Raw genomic sequence first — 20000 nt, 5'->3', positions numbered from 1 at the left:
CAAGGGGGGCTTTGCCCTGGCATAAAATACGCTTAAGTATGATATTTTAATTTTTTCCTATTTCGTATTTATTATTATAGAGTCGTGATTTAAAAAGTTTTTTTAAAATTATTTATATACCATCAGCAAGAATCGAAACCGAAGTATTCAAAGCTTGTGATGTTACCACTGTACTCACGTGACATGCATATAAACCGATTAAAAATTAATTATTAAAAATAATCTCCGATGAATTTACAAAATTTTTAACGATTGCTTCAATTTTTACCCATTTGTGACCCTTCAAAAACAATTTTAACTAACTAGCTAAAGACCCATAAAAGAACGGCGCATACAAAAATCCAATCACTTGAGGCTATTAGCGCGGCTCTGCAACTATTATTTTCGAAGGAGAGAGAGTTTGGAAATAGACAGACCGAAAGACAGACAGACATATAGCCGTTTATATATTAGACTCGCCTGGATGCCCGGCGTTGCCTGGGTGTTTGGAGGTGTGTGTTAAAAAAAAAGAAGTGGTTATAAGCAGGCAGGCTCAAACCCGTAACGGGAAGAAGGCAAAGAAGGTGAAAAAAAAACGTGCCGTCTTTGCTGTTCCGTCCATCGCCAAACCGGAAGTGACGTAGGTTTAAATTAAGGATAGTCAATCGAAAAGAGGGGATGACTTTCGAAAATATCGACAAAAAAAGCGGCCCGTCCATGTAGAAAAGTTCCCAGTTGAGGGTTAAGGAAGTAATGTTTTTAGCCAATTTTTCGATATTTGTCATCCAAGGGGTCGAGCTTCAAAACGATACCAATCTCGTGAAAACCCGTCACCTTTGTCGAATGTTTTAGGCAGCAATCCAAACATACATACATACATTTAAACAGATAGGTGAGAGTTATATCATAGATTTTTTATAGATCTCCCAGGAAGAAAAAATTGCAAACACACATGCTATGAAGGAAAGGTTGTTGCGTATATGTCGTCATCTATATATTATTATGATAAGGTCCAGCGAACAAAGTATCATGGTATCCATTAGATGCATTGTTAAGGATAAATAGGAATTAATAAGGATTAGTTCCTATAATATCACATTTATTTAAGAAGTATTATATAGACTTCTGTTATGACACAGTGCATTAAACTAAGAATTATGGTATCCATTCGATGCACAGTTAGAGATTAATAAGGATTAATTAATCGTTGTGTATTTTTAAAGTTTAGTTGCATATAAAAAAAGACTTCCTTCAACCTTGACAGACTATGGATACCCACTGTAATGGTGCCTGCACGTGAAATTTTTGTAGTAAGAGTCGCGCAATCTTCAACCACACTTCTCCTGAGTCGACATTGTTAAATACCAATGGCAAGTGGAGGTTCAGAACGACTAGAAACAAATACTGAGATAAGCGGAAAGAACATACAGCGCCTAGTATTCCCGAATTGTCACCCATCTGGTACTAGCCAGGCTCAACGTTGCTTAGCTTCGGTGATCTGATGAGAATCGGTATGTCAAAGTGATTGTGCCGTATTACAAGTATTATTAGTTGCATATACAACCATAAAAACATGCACACAGCTTCATTTTTATAAATTGATTAATTTTGTCTCATTCCAGATGGAGTCGTCTTCTTTACCCGCTGCGACAAATAGTCACATGGAATTAACCAATGTTTTCCACATCGGACAAACCGGATATGATGTGGTTCTATCGAGAGCCAACAAAAGGATTAGCTGGATTCAAATGGGATTAAGAGCTTCAGAAGGTAAGATTGTAAAGTTACATAGATTTTACGCATTTTATGTGTATGTTGGGGATACAATGATTAGTGCAGGCCTATAATCAAAATGGGCTTGAGGTATTTCAATTTTAACCTTTTGTCTCCTTATATTACCCGAAATGTTATTTGGACAAATTATATAGTCGCTTTTAACGATAACATAATAAAAAACAAAAACAAAAAAAAACAACGTACATTCTTCAGAAGTATTGATTTAATCTTCATCTTAAGCGCGACAGACTAATGAAAACCCTATTACAAACTGAATCATGACAGACCATCGAAAATGCTTTTCAAACTTAAGTGTGACAAGTCGACGAAAATCTATTTCAAACTTTATTTTTTTATTTTATTTTATTTTTTACATGGTAGTTACCACCTATCAAGTTCCGGAAGCCACCCGGGGATAAGGGTTATTGCGTGTACAGTAATGAATGAAATAGTATCGTAGTAATCGTTAGTATTGGAGATTTGATAAAGTTTCTTACTTACATCAGGAATTTGTTTATGTTGGACTTGAAGATATCCAAGTTGTAGTCAAGTGGGAAACAGGCAAACGGAAGAGAGTTCCACAGGCGTGCACTTCTAGGAAAGAAGCTTTGTTCATGGAATCTACTTTTTGGTTTTGGCACAGATAAAGCGTGGGGAAAATTTTTTACAGTGGTTTCAGCTAGACGGGGGTCTATTGCGAAATATTATCATTTATTTTTGTAACGTAGCGCAGAGGGCAATATGTAAATACTGTCCTGTGAGCGAAATGTCATCACAGTAAGGAAAAACATTACAAAAAAGAGAGAGCACGTTCAAGAAGACGATCACGTTAGAGACATGGATGATGGTCGAGAGCACGTTTGAGAAAACGATCACGTGAGAGACGTCTCAGCCGTAACGAGAAGTCACAGGTGCCAGGAGAATGAGGAACTGAATATTGTTGTATAAAAAAAAAAAACGAATTGAAATACTTTTCTATTCTTTGTCTATTTTGCGACTGAGATTACAACGTGTTGGATAACGTTACAGATAGACTGATGACAATATTATTTTAAATTTTAGTGTGATAGACCAAGATAAATGTTATTTAAAACTTAATTATGACAGAGTCAGTAAAATGCTATTTGAAACTCAGTTTGGACAGATGGACTAACCAAATCGTCGATTGACAGACAGATCCTCTTCATAGAAATGCATGGTAGCATCAAAGAAATCGTGAAATATTTTATAAATTTCATATTAAGGCAGACAGTTTAAATATTATACTCATTAATTAAAATAGTGGCGAGAAGTTAGTGATACCGGCGGAGCAGAGAGTGGAGCAGGTGCTAGGCTGGATAAATGGTTTGATCATTCTTCCGCTCCTCTGGGTATCTAACTGCCGATGCATGCCTCTAACTGTATAATAACCAAGTATGTCCTAAAATGAAGTATTGATGCAACATCTGGTCCTGAATGATAAAGTTCAAAACCGGATTTGAAACCTATTAGGTGATGTCCTTTTCCCTTACCATCAGCCACTTTCCCACAGAAGAGATGTTGCAAGACTTTCTCTCCTCTATCGCTATTTTCATGGCAAGTACTCCTTTGAGCGCCAAGAATGGTCCGCTCTAGCTAAACTTTCACATAAACACTCGACTAGCTACAACCACTATCAACAATTTCTCCCACTCTGTATCTGTGCCTAAATCTAAACGAACATGAACAAAGTTTCTTTTCTAGAACTGTCCGCCTTGGAGCATTGTTGTGCTTACCTGCTTCTCGGCCGACTGCAGTATTGTAGCCTTCAATTTCAATGTAAACAACTTCTTGTGGAATCGTCCTCTTAAACAATCAAATTGTACCCAACTTACACTATTAACGATTATTATACTACCACATTACACTCTTCAACCATTAACCTTGAGTAAGTTTCGAGCTTTGATAAGTGGTAACTCTCTTGTAAAAAAAAGAACTAAGAGTAGATGGAGTAAGATCAAGGAACGTCTGCCATTACTAAGCAGCAGAGCGTTACCACTGTCTCCCAGTGTGATGAAATATATGAAAGTGAAATCTGGCATTAAAATGATATGAAAATAATACGCGTGATGTTTGTCTTAGATTTTCATGAACTCAGGCAAAAAATTTAATCAAGAGAATAAAAGGATGATCTGCGCAAAACAGGACATTTAATAATACTAGCTCGGGTGCTCGGGTTCCCGGCATTGCCCGGGTGTTTGGAAGTGTGTGTTGAGCAAAAAAGAAAAAAAAAGTGGAAATAGTTAAGCAGGCTCGAACTCGTGACGAGAAGGCGAAAAAGAAAGTGAAAGAAAATATGACATCTTACCGCTACTCCATGATGCGAGCGGAAGTTCGGCACGGTGAAATAAGGCAAATCCAATCCAACCGCTACGATGACTTGCAAAACTGGCTCGCAAAAAATAGACTCTTGCTTGTAGAAAAGTGCCCAGTTAATGTTTTTGACCATTTTTTTGATATTTGTCGTCCGAGATATCAAGCTTTAAAATGCTACCAATATCGTGAAAATCCATCGCTCCTGCCGAAGGTTTTAGGCTAAAATACATACATACATACATACATAAATTTAAACAAACAGGAGAGATTAATAATTTAGCTTATGTAGAGCAATTTAGAAATTATTATGTAAAGTAACAGGTGCAGTTAACGGGGGAAAGCCACGGAAATCATGAGACAAAGCGAGAAAAATGAACCTTGGAGAGACAGAAAAAGAGAGATAAATAAAGACCGGAGCAGAGTTAAGTTACTTTGTAAGTCAGTTTCTTAAAGCTGTCGAACGCATGCCAGCAGGTAAAACACGCATTAAACCGAATCCGAATCATAATGATCATTATACACACATATATTTATACACACACACACACACACACACACACACACACACAAATATATATATATATATATATATATATATATATATATATATATATATATATATATATATATATACAATACGTCCCAACGGGACAGAGTTAGACACCAGGGTCGTTTTTAACGTGGAGAAAAGGTACAAAAATAAATAATTGTCTCAGTCGTGAAAGACTGTTCCTCCACTGAAAGAGAACAAGAAATGGAAGTGCAGCATCTGAAGAACAGATGGTATTTATTTGCTCCCCCACCGAGCAAATTAGGAACAAGGCCGATTTTTAATGTGAGGAGTGAAGGGAGGGAGAAGGGAAAAAGGGGACCAGCTCCCGAGAGGTGGGAAATGGGAGCTGGTTAAAGGTCAGGCATGTGGGGTTGCCCCCACATCTGGTCTTTGCTAGTCAAAGCTAGTCATAGCTAGTCATAGCTTGCAGCATCTGTCGGAACAGATGGTATTTATTTGCTCTCCCACCGAGCAAATTAGGCACAAGGCCGATTTTTAATGTGAGGAGTGAAGGGAGGGGGAAGGGAAAAAGGGGACAAGCTCCCGAGAGGTGGGAAATGGGAGCTGGTTAAAGGTCAGGCATGTGGGGTTGCCCCACATCTGGTCTTTGCTAGTCATAGCTAGTCCTTGCTTGCAGCATCTGTCGGAACAGATGGTATTTATTTGCTCCCCCACCGAGCAAATTAGGCACAAGGCCGATTTTTAATGTGAGGAGTGAAGGGAGGGGGAAGGGAAAAAGAGGACCAGCTCCCGAGAGGAGGGAAATGGGAGCTGGTTAAAGGTCAGGCATGTGGGGTTGCCCCCACATCTGGTCTTTGCTAGTCATAGCTAGTCCTAGCTAGTAATCGCTTGCAGCATCTGTCGGAACAGATGGTATTTATTTGCTCCCCCACCGAGAAAATTAGGCACAAGGCCGATTTTTAATGTGAGGAGTGAAGGGAGGGGGAAGGGAAAAAGGGGACCAGCTCCCGAGAGGTGGGAAATGGGAGCTGGTTAAAGGTCAGGCATGTGGGGTTGCCCCCACATCTGGTCTTTGCTAGTCATAGCTAGTCATAGCTAGTCATAGCTTAAAGCATCTGTCGGAACAGATGGTATTTATTTGCTCCCCACCGAGCAAATTAGGCACAAGGCCGATTTTTAATGTGAGGAGTGAAGGGAGGGGGAAGGGAAAAAGAGGACCAGCTCCCGAGAGGAGGGAAATGGGAGCTGGTTAAAGGTCAGGCATGTGGGGTTGGCCCCACATCTGGTCTTTGCTAGTCATAGCTAGTACTAGCTAGTCATAGCTTGCAGCATCTGTCGGAACAGATGGTATTTATTTGCTCCCCCACCGAGCAAATTAGGCACAAAGCCGATTTTTAATGTGAGGAGTGAAGGGAGGGGGAAGGGAAAAAGGGGACCAGCTCCCGAGAGGTGGAAAATGGGAGCTGGTTAATGGTCAGGCATGTGGGGTTGCCCCCACATCTGGTCTTTGCTAGTCATAGCTAATCATAGCTTGCAGTATCTGTCAGAACAGATGGTATTTATTTGCTCCCCCACCAAGCAAATTAGGCACAAGGCCGATTTTTAATGTGAGGAGTGAAGGGAGGGAGAAGGGAAAAAGGGGACCAGCTCCCGAGAGGTGGGAAATGGGAGCTGGTTAAAGGTCAGGCATGTGGGGTTGCCCCCACATCTGGTCTTTGCTAGTCATAGCTAGTCCTAGCTAGTCATAGCTTGCAGTATCTGCTGGAACAGATGGTATATATTTGCTCCCCCACCGAGAAAATTAGGCACAAGGCCAATTTTTAATGTGAGGAGTGAAGGGAGGGGGAAGGGAAAAAAGGACCAGCTCCCGAGAGGTTGGAAATGGGAGCTGGTTAAAGGTCAGGCATGTGGGGTTGCCCCCACATCTGGTCTTTGCTAGTCATAGCTAGTCATAGCTTTCAGTATCTGCCGGAACAGATGGTATTTATTTGCTCCCCCACCGAGCAAATTAGGCACAAGGCCGATTTTTAATGTGAGGAGTGAAGGGAGGGGAAAGGGAAAAAGGGGACCAGCTCCCGAGAGGTTGGAAATGGGAGCTGGTTAATGGTCAGGCATGTGGAGTTGCCCCCACATCTGGTCTTTGCTAGTCATAGCTTGCAGCATCGGCCGGAACAGATGGTATTTATTTGCTCCCCCACCGAGCAAATTAGGCACAAGGCCGATTTTTAATGTGAGGAGTGAAGGGAGGGGGAAGGGAAAAAGGGGACCAGCTCCCGAGAGGTGGGAAATGGGAGCTGGTTAATGGTCAGGCATGTGGGGTTGCCCCCACATCTGGTCTTTGCTAGTCATAGCTAGTCATAGCCAGTCATAGCTTGCAGTATCTGTCGGAACAGATGGTATTTATTAGCTCCCCCACCGAGAAAATTAGGCACAAGGCCGATTTTTAATGTGAGGAGTGAAGGGAGGGAGAAGGGAAAAAGGGAACCAGCTCCCGAGAGGTGGGAAATGGGAGCTGGTTAAAGGTCAGGCATGTGGGGTTGCCCCCACATCTGGTCTTTGCTAGTCATAGCTAGTCCTAGCTAGTCATAGCTTGCAGTATCTGTCGGAACAGATGGTATTTATTTGCTCCCTCACCGAGAAAATTAGGTACAAGGCCGATTTTTAATGTGAGGAGTGAAGGGAGGGGGAAGGGAAAAAGGGGACCAGCTCCCGAGAGGAGGGAAATGGGAGCTGGTTAAAGGTCAGGCATGTGGAGTTGCCCCCACATTTGGTCTTTGCTAGTCATAGCTAGTCATAGCTTGCAGTATCTGCCGGAACAGATGGTATTTATTTGCTCCCCCACCGAGCAAATTAGGCACAAGGCCAATTTTTAATGTGAGGAGTGAAGGGAGGGGGAAGGGAAAGGGGGGATCAGCTCCCGAGAGGTGGGAAATGGGAGCTGATTAAAGGTCAGGCATGTGGGGTTGCCCCCACATCTGGTCTTTGCTAGTCATAGCTAGTCCTAGCTAGTCATAGCTTGCAGTATCTGCCGGAACAGATGGTATTTATTTGCTCCCCCACCGAGCAAATTAGGCACAAGGCCAATTTTTAATGTGAGGAGTAAAGGGAGGGGCAAGGGAAAAAAGGGACCAGCTCCCGAGAGGTGGGAAATGGGAGCTGGTTAAAGGTCAGGCATGTGGGGTTGCCCCCACATCTGGTCTTTGCTAGTCATAGCTAGTCATAGCTAGTCATAGCTTGCAGTATCTGCCGGAACAGATGGTATTTATTTGCTCCCCCACCGAGCAAATTAGGCACAAGGCCGATTTTTAATGTGAGGAGTGAAGGGAGGGGGAAGGGAAACAGGGGACCAGCTCCCGAGAGGTGGGAAATGGGAGCTGGTTAATGGTCAGGCATGTGGGGTTGCCCCCACATCTGGTCTTTGCTAGTCATAGCTAGTCATAGCTTGCAGCATCTGCCGGAACAGATGGTATTTATTTGCTCCCCCACTGAGCAAATTAGGCACAAGGCCGTTTTTAATGTGAGGTAAAAACCAGCTCCCCTAAAAGGGGTCACTCTGGTTACCAAAAATAATAATTGTCCCAGTATAGAGGGTTTCCCCTCCATTGACTGGTACAAATTATCTTAAGTGCAGTATCTGCCGGAACAGATGGTATTTATTTGCTCCCCCACTGAGCAAATTAGGCACAAGGCCGTTTTTAATGTGAGGTAAAAACCAGCTCCACTAAAAGGGGTCACTCTGGTTACCAAAAATAATAATTGTCCCAGTATAGAGGGTTTCCCCTCCATTGACTGGTACAAATTATCTTAAGTGCAGTATCTGCCGGAACAGATGGTGTTTATTTGCTCCCCCACTGAGCAAATTAGGCACAAGGCCGTTTTTAATGTGAGGTAAAAACCAGCTCCCCTAAAAGGGGTCACTCTGGTTACCAAAAATAATAATTGTCCCAGTATAGAGGGTTTCCCCTCCATTGACCGGTACAAATTATCCTAAGTGCAGCATCTGCCGGAACAGATACTACACTTTGATCTTGGCCAAAAGGCCAAGAAACCTGTATGTGTTTATCTGCATTTCCTCATTATTGCCATTATACTCATCACCGACAAAAATAATATACATAAACTGATATTACATTAATTGTGAATACAAATTAATATTAAATACATTTGACAATGTATGTTTGCATATTGCCGATGAAAGTACATATAAAAAACCAAGCACCTTATTCTTTACTTAATAATAACCTCTGAAGAGGGATCCAGAAATACTAGGGTTATAAATAATTATGGCGGATACATCGTCCGCTTGAAGCAAAGAAATACATAAGAAAAGGATCAAGACAGAAATATGCTTACATAAGTTGTCCGTTGTAATTAATGAAATACATTTAAAAGAACGTAATACACACACACACATACACACACAAACACACACACACAAACACACACACACACACGTATATATATATATAACTACTTCATTTACTCACATAAAATTAATATACGAAAGTATAAATTTATGCGTAAACTTTAAGTATTTACTTCAAAAGTGCTAAATACGTAAGTAGAGCTTGTTAGTTATTTATAAAATATATATGGCGATTAAGCTACACTGAATATTCCGCGTTTCATCCACTCTCGGATTCTTCAGGCTTATGCGCGAATTTTGTGGTTGTCTGTTGTTTTTATATACGCACCTTCTATTGAGATTTAGGTAGCCAATCAGCTTTCTAGTATCCACTGCGACCTTCCTATCAGCCACTGGACATGCACTTATAGGACAAATGCACATTTGACCTCTGGTTGACCTACTTCTTTGTGTGTGTTCTATTTAGCCTGGATATCTAGTGTCTTGACCTGTTTTAAATCTAGGTTAGTTTTTATTTATGTTATATATATATATATATATATATATATATATATATATATATATATATATATATATATATATATATATATATATATATATGTCGTAAATAATCGCACCCGCTACTTAATTGGTTAGAGCACTGTAAAAGTAGTGGACAAATGTTTGTTTAAATAGACATTTGGCGAGATAATTTAAGGGCGCTGCTTCCGTGGGTCGATCGGTAGAACTGCTGACTGTCAACGCGATGGTTCTAGGTTCAATCCTCGGCTTGGAAGAGGTGCTAGTCTAGTAGCACTGATGAGTTGTGATACAACGAAACAGGACTGTATGTCGATGACTATATATATATATATATAGAGAGAGAGAGAGATAATAAATGATAAAAAAAAAACTATATTCCCAAATTCATGATGTTGGCCATCTTATAATTTATTCCTTTAATTCAGTTGACTTTTACAATTCTTGACAGTATCTATTTCGTAGCGCAAAATTGAATTGTAAAAATTGTAAAAGAATTGTAAAAGTCAACTGAATTAAAGGAATAAATTATAAGATGGTTAACATCATCAATTTTTTAATATAGCTTTTTGTCATGTATTCTCTATATTGAGATTCCTAAATAAGGATTGGTATATATTATAAGAAAATATATTTCTACAGAAATATATATATATATATATATGTATATATATATTTGTCTCCCCCTCTCTCTTTCTCTCTCTCTCTCTCTCTCTCTCTCTCTATATATATATATATATATATATATATAATATATATATATATATATATATATATATATATATATATATACAGCATACAAAGTAAAGAGTAGCTTTGTGACTGGTTTCAAATACATGACCAGCAGTAATTATCACATCCTATGCTAATAATTGCGTAAGCATTAAACACTAGTGTCTGTAGGTACAAATATGATAGTTAATATCTATTTTAAAATATGATAAATATTTATTTATAAATGTGTGTATATTAATTTATACTTATAATGATAAAATATATACTAATATATATATAAAGAATTTTTTCCAATTGTCACAATTAATTACGCTCAATGAAAACGCTTAAACACTTTCAGAGCATGTATACCAGTAGTTTACATTACAAATCACAAAAATATATTTATATTTTTACTTTCATAATATTTTATTTTGCCTTACATGTGTTTTGTTGAGTTGTGTACGAACACCAAACAACTCATCAGAGACAGTTTATATTTTCTTCGGAAAAAGCAAACAGTTGCAGGTTTTTGTGTGTGTGTGTGTGTGTGTGTATTTTTTTTATAGGATTAAAGAGGATAACAGCTAATGAAAATTAATGGGAATTGTTGGAAGTCTTTTATTTTTTTTATACATTTTCACCCCAAACAAGGCACATTGCCACTTTAGTGTAGGGGGCTACTATCAGGGGCAACAACTACTGGGGTAGTATGTAGGGATTTGGGCAGCAAGATGTCGGTTCACGTTACACTTGAACTTCTGCACGTCAGTACAGTTGGGGAATCAGGGACCTGGAATGGAATTCCAAAGTCTAGCGGTTCTGGGGAAGAAACTACTGGAGTAAGAAAGATCTTTTACATCAAGGGATCTCTACAGTGTGGGGGTGGCATTTAGCAGCTTGTCGGGTCTGTCGAGGGTGTTCACGTCGTGGGGGCACAAATGCTTGCAGTTCGTCAGAGCATTCACCATTAAAATACTTGTAGAACAGGCAGAGAGATGCAACATTTCGTCGATGGGACAGAGGCTGAAGCTTAGATGCCAGTTCATGGCCTATCAGATTTGCGACTCTCTTTTTAACCTTGTCAAGGAGCGAGAGACTAGTAGCAGATACACCAGCCCAAATATGACAGCAATACTCCATACATGGGCGAATGGTGGCCTTATAGAGGTACAGGATACTTTCGGGTGTTAGTAGTTTTCTAGCACGGTTCCTTATTTGAGGTATAATTTGTATATTTTAGGAGATAAGGCGAGGTATATTTATATTTAATCCGACGAGAATGCATTAATGGCATTTTAAGTATTAATGCATTCTCGTGAGACTAAAGGACCTTTTATTTAAAAGTCTGCATGTCAGTAGCGTTACGGAAGCAGGAAACATGGACGGAAGTCTAAAATTTAACAGTCTGTGGAAGGAACTATTAATGTAGAATGCTGTCCAGTATCTCGGGACCTCTACAGAGAAAGTTGATTGTTGGTTGTTTTTGTTTTACGGCATATCAACTCTTTTCAGGTTATTTAACGCCGAATCCAGTTATTATGAAGATTTTTTTTTTTTAATAGAATATATTTTTTGTTTCAAGTCAGTTTCTATTTAACCAATAGTTGAGACCCTAACAGGTACTACCACTCCGGGTCAGAGTGGACCTGGAAGCAATGGCAATTAAAGGGTAGCTGCACACTCTCCAAAGCCCTCAATCTGGGGTCTCACTATCGGATATAGTTTAAGGTCATATCCAATACCCTACAGAGAAGGAGAAAAAAATTGCTAAACGCGTTTATACGTCGAATGAGTTTATTAAAATATTTGTAAAACAGGCAGAGTGATGCAACATTACATGTCTTTTCCACAAGCGCCGGCGGGAGCTCGGCGAATAATCGATGGGTGGAAGCGATCAGGCTGGCTTTGGTGTTGTGAGAGGTCATGTTGGTGATGTTCTCGACGAATGACAAACAGAAGTAGTCGAGCGAGTTCAGATCGGGGAGAGGGGAACTTGTGAGCCGGCGCCCAGTCTTGCTGCCACACCCAGGATCTGCCAGCGGCCACCAGATAGCACCAGGGGACTATACGCTTAAGCAAATCCAGGTACACTTTCGTGCTGGTTTTCAAGCCGCCTTTGAAGATGTGAGGTGGCATGATGTGTCATTGATCTTGAGCTTCCGGCCATAATCTCCATTGCGTTGAGCTATGCCCTCAAGCGTTGAATCATCCTGATTTGAATATTGAGGGTGCTGGCAATGGTCCTGTTGTCATAACTTGTATCGGTAGAGAGCAGGAGTGCACAGTGCCGCATCTCCGTTCTTGCTCGTTGAACATTGTGTGATTTTCAGACATGATAGAAGGCTTCTATCGCTCCTAGGATTTGTACGCGACTGGCCAACTAGTACATGGTCTGCAACTAAAAAAAAAAAAACGTTTTTTTTTCAAACGGAAATAGAATCACGTCATCTTTTCTAGTGCGACAATTTTATCATTTTACCATGTACTTGTAAAACAAGCACATGGATCCATCATTGCGGGGATGAGACAGGGATTGAAGTATAGTTGACAGTGCGGAACATATTAGATTGGAGACTCTTTTTTGGACTCTAAGCGAGAGAGACTAGTGGTTCAATACCCAGCTCAAATGAGACAACAATACTCAATGCTTGGGTTAAGAGTGGCTTTGAAGAGATGTGCGAATAATTTTCTTGCACGGTAGAGGGAACCCACCTTTTTTGCAGCAGCCTTTGCAATAACCTTAGTGCCTGTGAATTTCTAATGATGTGCGCTCGTGTTTGTGAAGTGTCGCAAGAAATGATTATGACGGTGATGATTTTCCGTGTATAATTAAAATATTAGGTTTGTGCATAAATAATGTTTGTTTTTTTTTTTTTGACGTTCAACTTAAAGTAAAAAAACATCATTTTTGTACCAACTTTGTCTTAGCAAAGACAATGGGAGCGTATGTATATATAGAACGTTTAAAAATAAGAAAGACATACTCAATCTCAACATAGATCTCTTCTTATTAAAAGAAATGTGATGCAGTTTGTGCTCTCACATTGACATATACTCCACTCGCCACCATTACACCAAGTTATTTATTAACACACTCTCTATCCCTCTCTCCTCTCTCTATCTCCTCATATATATATATATATATATATATATATATATATATTTAAATAAGGGAGTAGTCACCAACAATGCGTATTTTTTAACATTATTTTATTATTCCGTGTCTTGGTTTTTCATTGAGAATTATGTTTGAGTCATTGTAATAATGTTTTTAAGTCATTGAAATCGTTTACGCGCGTTTCAGATGGTCTGTGATGCATCCTCGTCAGAAATTATTTTCAAATGTGTAAAAATGGTGATTTTCGTAGTTAGTTTGAAGTTTTTCCAAGGGGTGGAGGCTTGTAAGTGTTTATTATACATTGGTATGCTGAATTTTTATTGTTTATTTTATTTGGTTTGTCCAGAGAGATTTTGACCTCGCTGTGGTCAGTCGCTATCTCTTTCTGCTAATGTGTTTTTCTTTTTCTTTAGGGTGGGGTAGGGTGTGTGTATGTGTGTGTGTGCGTGTGTGCGTGTGTGTTTATGTGTGTGTATGCGCGTGTGTGTGCGTGTGTGTGTTTGCTTTTATTGGTTTGGGAATGTGTATATTGTTTTATAGTATTTTGGGGTTATTTGCTCCCTTAGGAAGGCGGCTGCGGTCCGAGGTCGTTACTAATGTGTATGTGTGGGGAGGGGGGACTGGCTCTTCTGAAGTAAGGGTAGGGGTGCTTTCATTCTATTTTGATATTTATTTTTTGGATTCTTGGATTTTAGTATTGTGATTTTTCGTTTTAGTCTTATATTATGTTTGTTTAGAAAGAGGGGTGTATTTAAAATAGGGGATTTTTTAATGTTTCTATTTATTTGTCTCCCCATATATATATATATATATATATATATATATATATATATATATATATATATATATATATTTCGCAGTGTTTTTTTAGAATATTATATTGACGGATATTTGCATGCACTAAATTTTTAAAACAGTTATAACGGAGATAATGTATAGCCCGTTGCTTTATAATGATATAATGCTTTATAATGATATAATGCTTTATAATGATAGCTTTATGCCAAATTAGTGGTTGACTATGATTACATTTGTGCTCATGTTTGCATATAACATTAATTCCTATTAATGCCTATTAATCCCTAGCTGTGTGTCGAACGGATACTATAATACTTAGTTCGCTGCAACATATAACAAGAGTTCGAACAAAATTTCAGCTAGAATGTTCCAGTAGTTTCCGAGGAAACTTCTAGTGTAAATGAGGCAATATGGTGGGTAATCTCTATTAATCTCTAATTGTGCTCTGAACAGATATCCTAATACTTACTTCGCTGTACCTTATCATGACAAGGGCCAATACAAAAATTCTGGCAGATCGATTCAGTAGTTTCTGATAAAAAGTGAAACACACAGACAAATAGACAGACTAAAGAAAATATAATATAGATTATTTCATATTATTATATTCGATTGTAATAGGCGTAATGTGCGCATCGCCATTAAATCCAAGTATTAACAAGCCAAAAACTATATGGTCTCTCGACTGATGTCTTGAATTTTAAGATAAAAATAAAAATTAGCCCCAAAAGGGGTGTTTTTCACCCGGCTAACATTCTGGGGCTCAAGTCCCAGAATTTTTCCAGGGTCAAATATTACGCTTCCATATATATGCCCATGTGGTCTTGCTTTTGGGTAAGTTTCAACAAAATCGAATGACTAGAAAAGTTTCTATGTCCTCAAAAGTGCTATTTGGGGGGCCATTTTGGCCCCTTTGGACCCCCTAGGACGCAACCAGGATTTTCCCAGGGTCAAATATTACGTTTCCACATGTACATCTATGTGATCTTGCTTCTGGGTAATTTTCAACAAAATCTAATGGTCGGAAAAGATTCTATGTCTCGAAAAGTGCTATTTTTTTTTTTTTTTTAAGCTATTTTGACCACTTTTGACGCCTTTGTAACACAACCAGAATTAAAAAAATCCGAGAATGTTACATTTCCTCCCTTGGGTAGTTGTAACTTCATGCAAAATTTCAGAAAATGTAAAATATTGCGTAATGAGTGTTAATTTTAGAAACAGCGACAGATTGTTACAACAATGTGAACTCGTAATATTAGGGTGTAGTCTTGAATAGTCGGTCAAAATTAAGGCAAACGCAGTAGGAAAATTAAGAAGTGCATTGACAAAAGTATCTTGCCGTAAGTAGACGTCTGATTCTGTGGCTATAACTGGCATCAATGACTGTCACAATACTTAGTCGTAGTTATGTTCATTGTGTCTTCGTAAGTTTATTCTTTAAATAAACAAAACCAACTTACACAATATCATCCATCTTTTAAGTCAATATCGTTTCTATTTATATTGACTTCCACGAAATCGGTATTTTTACCTTTTAGTTTCTTTAAGATGGTTGCTTTTCAGAAACTACTTGCAGAACTGTTAATTCAAAACACGCTGTCCATCAATTCTTCTTCTCCAGTTTTTTCATCTACAACCACGGAATATCTTTTCCTGATTTGTTTTGTGGGTAGGGTGCTTGATTCTCTTCCACTGCAAGAACTGTGAAACCAGAGTCGGAAAGTGGGATTGATAAGTCAACGCCCCCGAGGAGAGTCACTCTGGCTTGCAAAAAGTACCTGGGCAGCCCCGGTGACATCCCCCTGAGCGTCTCAGTGTTTTAGCAATAAACTAACTCCTTCTCAAAGAGAGGAGGCAAAGCCTAGGAGGGTGGATCACCTAGAACTGCACAGGATCAGCATTACACCGAAATCAACAGAGACAAGTTCATTACAGTAATAGTGTAATTTCTGTTGATTCGGGGAGGCAAGAGTAAATATTCCTAGCTGTCTGCTATGGTAAATTTGGGCTCTTTCAACATTTATTTTTCGTTCCGATTTTTTATAACAATCTGTCAAAAATCGTCTTTCTTGCGAACATATCTGCCGCTGGTAAGATGCAAGATGGAACATTATCATTCGGGATCATCCTATACACTTGTAAAAAATTCTGTATAGTTTTCTCCAGTGGGGGGGGGGATCCATTAGCTTTTTTAGCGCTCTTTCAAAAGTACCTAAAAATCATTCCGCTTAACCATTGCTTCCTCGATTATACGGTGGCGCGATTGTGAAGTGCTCCAATAAAAACGCGACTGACTAAACATTTTTGATTAATTGGACTTGAATTGAGTACTGTTATCCAAAACGTGCGAAAAATTCAGACAGAAACCAATTGTTGTTTCTGTCATTGGTAATTTACACATGAGTATCTTAATGAAGCGATCCACAACTAATATCAGCAAAATCAGTATAGATTCTCGACCACAGTTGGTCAGTTTTAAGCCAAAATGTTAATGTTATGGATGCGTACTTGCAGCTAACACACACTCTGTACCTGATTTAACTGGATTTCCATTATCTTAATCTGTGTTCGCCTAGTAGAGATACGATGTGCCTGAAATAAGTTTCCAAACATTTTTCGTATGGGCATTTTTATTGATAGCACACGCATGAAACTCTAGTCCCCTTTTGAAGTAATCTCCTCCAGCTGCAATACACTTGTACCGTTCCAACAATTTCTGGAAGGCTCCATGAAAATGTTCTTGTGTGAGTGTTTCAATGACCCTCATCACAGCTCCTTTCATCTCCTCAATTATATTATAACGACTATAATGTTTTCCTTGAGCTTAACCAAAAGTCACAGGGAGCAAGGCCTGGACTATAGGGAGGGTGAGGAACTGTCTTAATTCTTATCTTGGTCATGACAACGTCTTTCTGGTTTTCTCTGAGCACCATCCAGGACAAAATTTGCGCAAATCTTTCCGCATGTTCAGTCCCTCGCGAGTTTTCACACTGACATCAAACTATATACGTATTGCCTCTATAGACCTATGACATTCCTCATCCATGAAATTCTTTATTTGGCCAATCAACTCTCGCATATTCTTTATTTTGTCTGCTCTCTCTCTCTCTCTCTCTCTCTCTCTCTCTCTCTCTCTCTCTCTCTCTCTCTCCCTCTCTGAGTCGAATTTTCTCCCGGTCAAGTCTATCAATTTTCCTAGATGTTTAATTTGTTCCCTAAGCAATTCACAATTCTCTTCTTGAAGTTTTGCTAGAAATAAGTATATAATATAAGTATTATAATATAATATTGCAAGGTAAATTAAATAAAATAAAAAATCTAAGCAAAATTAATTTAAAATAAAAATATAGCTCTGCGCATGTCTTATTGCTATGAATAATTAATAAGATTTTTTTATTGGTTAAAAACAAAAATAAATAGTTGCGCACGTCTTATATTTAATGAATAATTAAGCAGACTTTTTTTGATTAGTCAACCAACAAAACTTTTGCAATAGAAAAAAGCAGCGTAAAAGAACCATCTTCATTACGAACGCTGTCCAATCACGTGACCACACGTGGCAATCAAACAGCTCCAAAATATCCAGTTTTAGAAGAAGGGAGTTAGGCGGAAAGTGAGGGATGGCATTCATTGCCCTAGTCAGGAAACAAAGCCAAGCACAGGGTGTCTTTGCTGAGTCCTTGTGACTGTACCTCTGTGGCTGGCTAATAGAGCCTACCTACTATTTAAGCAGTATAGGTTTGCAAACTGGTAATTTGTTGGAGTCACCAGCTCTAGGAAGGTTGTCGACTATGATTAAGAAGGGATCTCTACCATTTTTCGAAAGAACAGAGTATATATAAAAATTCATCATTCAATCAGGTAAAAAGCTATAGCAAACATCTAAATGAGTATTTTAACCATAGTTCCTGATTTCAAAGGGCGAAAAATTAAAAGGTAAATTTCTGTACCTATATTTTTATGTATATACCTGTATATCTATGTATATGTATGTATGTGTCTATTTTTTCATATATATGCATGTATATATTTGTAATGTTGTACTTAAAGCAAACTTATAATTTAAATTCAAATCTATATTTTACTCTATTTCTTTTCTATCTCTAACCCATATTAATTTTCTTATCAATTTTAAATCCAGACCTTTTATTTCAATTTTTTTTTTTTCAGATACATCTGCCTTACTTTTAATGCTAGATTTATTTATGGTGTCTTTTAAATTTAATAAAAAGCCTTCAAAATTTGCTGACGAGGAGACCTTGCTCATTAAAAAACTATATGTAATAATTATTGTCCGTAACTTGATGTCTACCACAATAAAAAGCATTGTTTTCCGAAACGATCGTATAGATAATTGATTTTGTTGTTGTTCCTTCTTATTAAACGGATTTTTAATTTAATTATAATTTGATTTTTAAATTTAAAATTATCAATCACATTACTTTATATATATATATATATATATATATATATATATATATATATATATATTGAGTATATTTAGGCAGCATATTCTCCTTTAAGCATATATTGTTAAACAGCACAGCATTTTCTTGTTTGACAATTTTCCGTTTTATTTATTTATTTTTTTTCAGTTTTCGAATAATCCTTATGTTATATGTAAAATGGTGTAAAAGTGTTCCGTAGTCTGCGAGCGCTTTCGGCGTTTCCGCCATCTTCAGGCTGGTTATATAAAAAGTCGTTTTAAAATTACGTCGAATGATAAGGTCGTGTTTTAAAATTACATCGTACTATAAGATCGTTTTTGGCTTATGTGGGCTATTTATATACAAATTTATTGGACAGTTTTTTTTTTTTTTAATATATATATATATATATATATATATTAACAGAGGCATTTTAAAATATTTTTGCTGGATTCATAATTTATATTGTTTATTTTGGGTTGTCTCACTTTTATATACAATGCCTCCAAAACCTTCAGTCTCCTAACGTTAGAGTCTGTTTGTAAAATTTTGGTATTTTCTACCATGATGTTTCTGAATTGAAAATGCTGGCAGCCATGTTTTTTTAAATGTTGTGCGATAGAGCTAGTATCGGAAAGATGAAGCGTTAGTCTACGGGACAACGTGTTGGTAGTATGACCAATGTAAGAGGAACAGTTAGAGATACACTCTCCTATTGGGCAATTAAATTGATAAATTACATTGTTCTTTTCCAACACTTTGTCCGCTTCCGAAATATTGTTATTAATTACGAGATTAGTCGTTTTCCGTTTTTTATAATAGATAATGAACTTCAACTCTCTACCGCTGCTGGGAGATATGTGTCGTCGAATTATGTCTTTTAAGTGAGTTAAGAAACATAAAACAGGTACTGATAAATAATCATTTTACAAACTTTCTAGTGGATAAAGAAATTAAATCGTTTATTAACAATTTAAGTCATGTTGCTGGTAGGGAAAGGAATAATAATCCGTCACCCATAAATATATTTTACTGTAACCAGTTACATAAAAACTATCACATAGATGAAAGGGTCTTAAAAGACATAATTCGACGATACATATCTCCCAGCAGCGGTAGAGAGTTGAAGTTCATTATCTATTATAAAAAACGGAAAACGACTAATCTCGTAATTAATAACAATATTTCGGAAGCGGACAAAGTGTTGGAAAAGAACAATGTAATTTATCAATTTAATTGCCCAATAGGAGAGTGTATCTCTAACTGTTCCTCTTACATTGGTCATACTACCAACACGTTGTCCCGTAGACTAACGCTTCATCTTTCCGATACTAGCTCTATCGCACAACATTTAAAAAAACATGGCTGCCAGCATTTTCAATTCAGAAACATCATGGTAGAAAATACCAAAATTTTACAAACAGACTCTAACGTTAGGAGACTGAAGGTTTT

At 38.0% G+C, this 20000-nt stretch overlaps 1 protein-coding gene and 1 pseudogene across 4 annotated transcripts in view; one reads left to right on the top strand and one right to left on the bottom strand.

Annotated features, from left to right (window-relative positions):
• Nucleotides 1-20000, top strand: part of LOC145263184 (ceramide kinase-like protein) — a 327568-nt gene that overhangs the window by 158160 nt on the left and 149408 nt on the right. For all 4 annotated transcript variants that reach the window (XM_080120237.1, XM_080120236.1, XM_080120239.1 and 1 more), the window contains exon 2: nt 1602-1749. In XM_080120237.1, coding sequence (XP_079976363.1) covers nt 1602-1749 — 148 coding nt within the window. The remainder of the gene's footprint in view (nt 1-1601; nt 1750-20000) is intronic.
• On the bottom strand, nt 8443-8656 carry LOC145263461 (U2 spliceosomal RNA; annotated as a pseudogene).

Source organism: Euprymna scolopes, chromosome 38 (assembly GCF_053919585.1).
Source record: "Euprymna scolopes isolate OS-2025 chromosome 38, ASM5391958v1, whole genome shotgun sequence".
In the NCBI taxonomy this organism is placed as follows: Eukaryota; Metazoa; Mollusca; class Cephalopoda; order Sepiida; family Sepiolidae; genus Euprymna; species Euprymna scolopes.
This window is presented reverse-complemented; position numbering and strand designations above follow the sequence as displayed.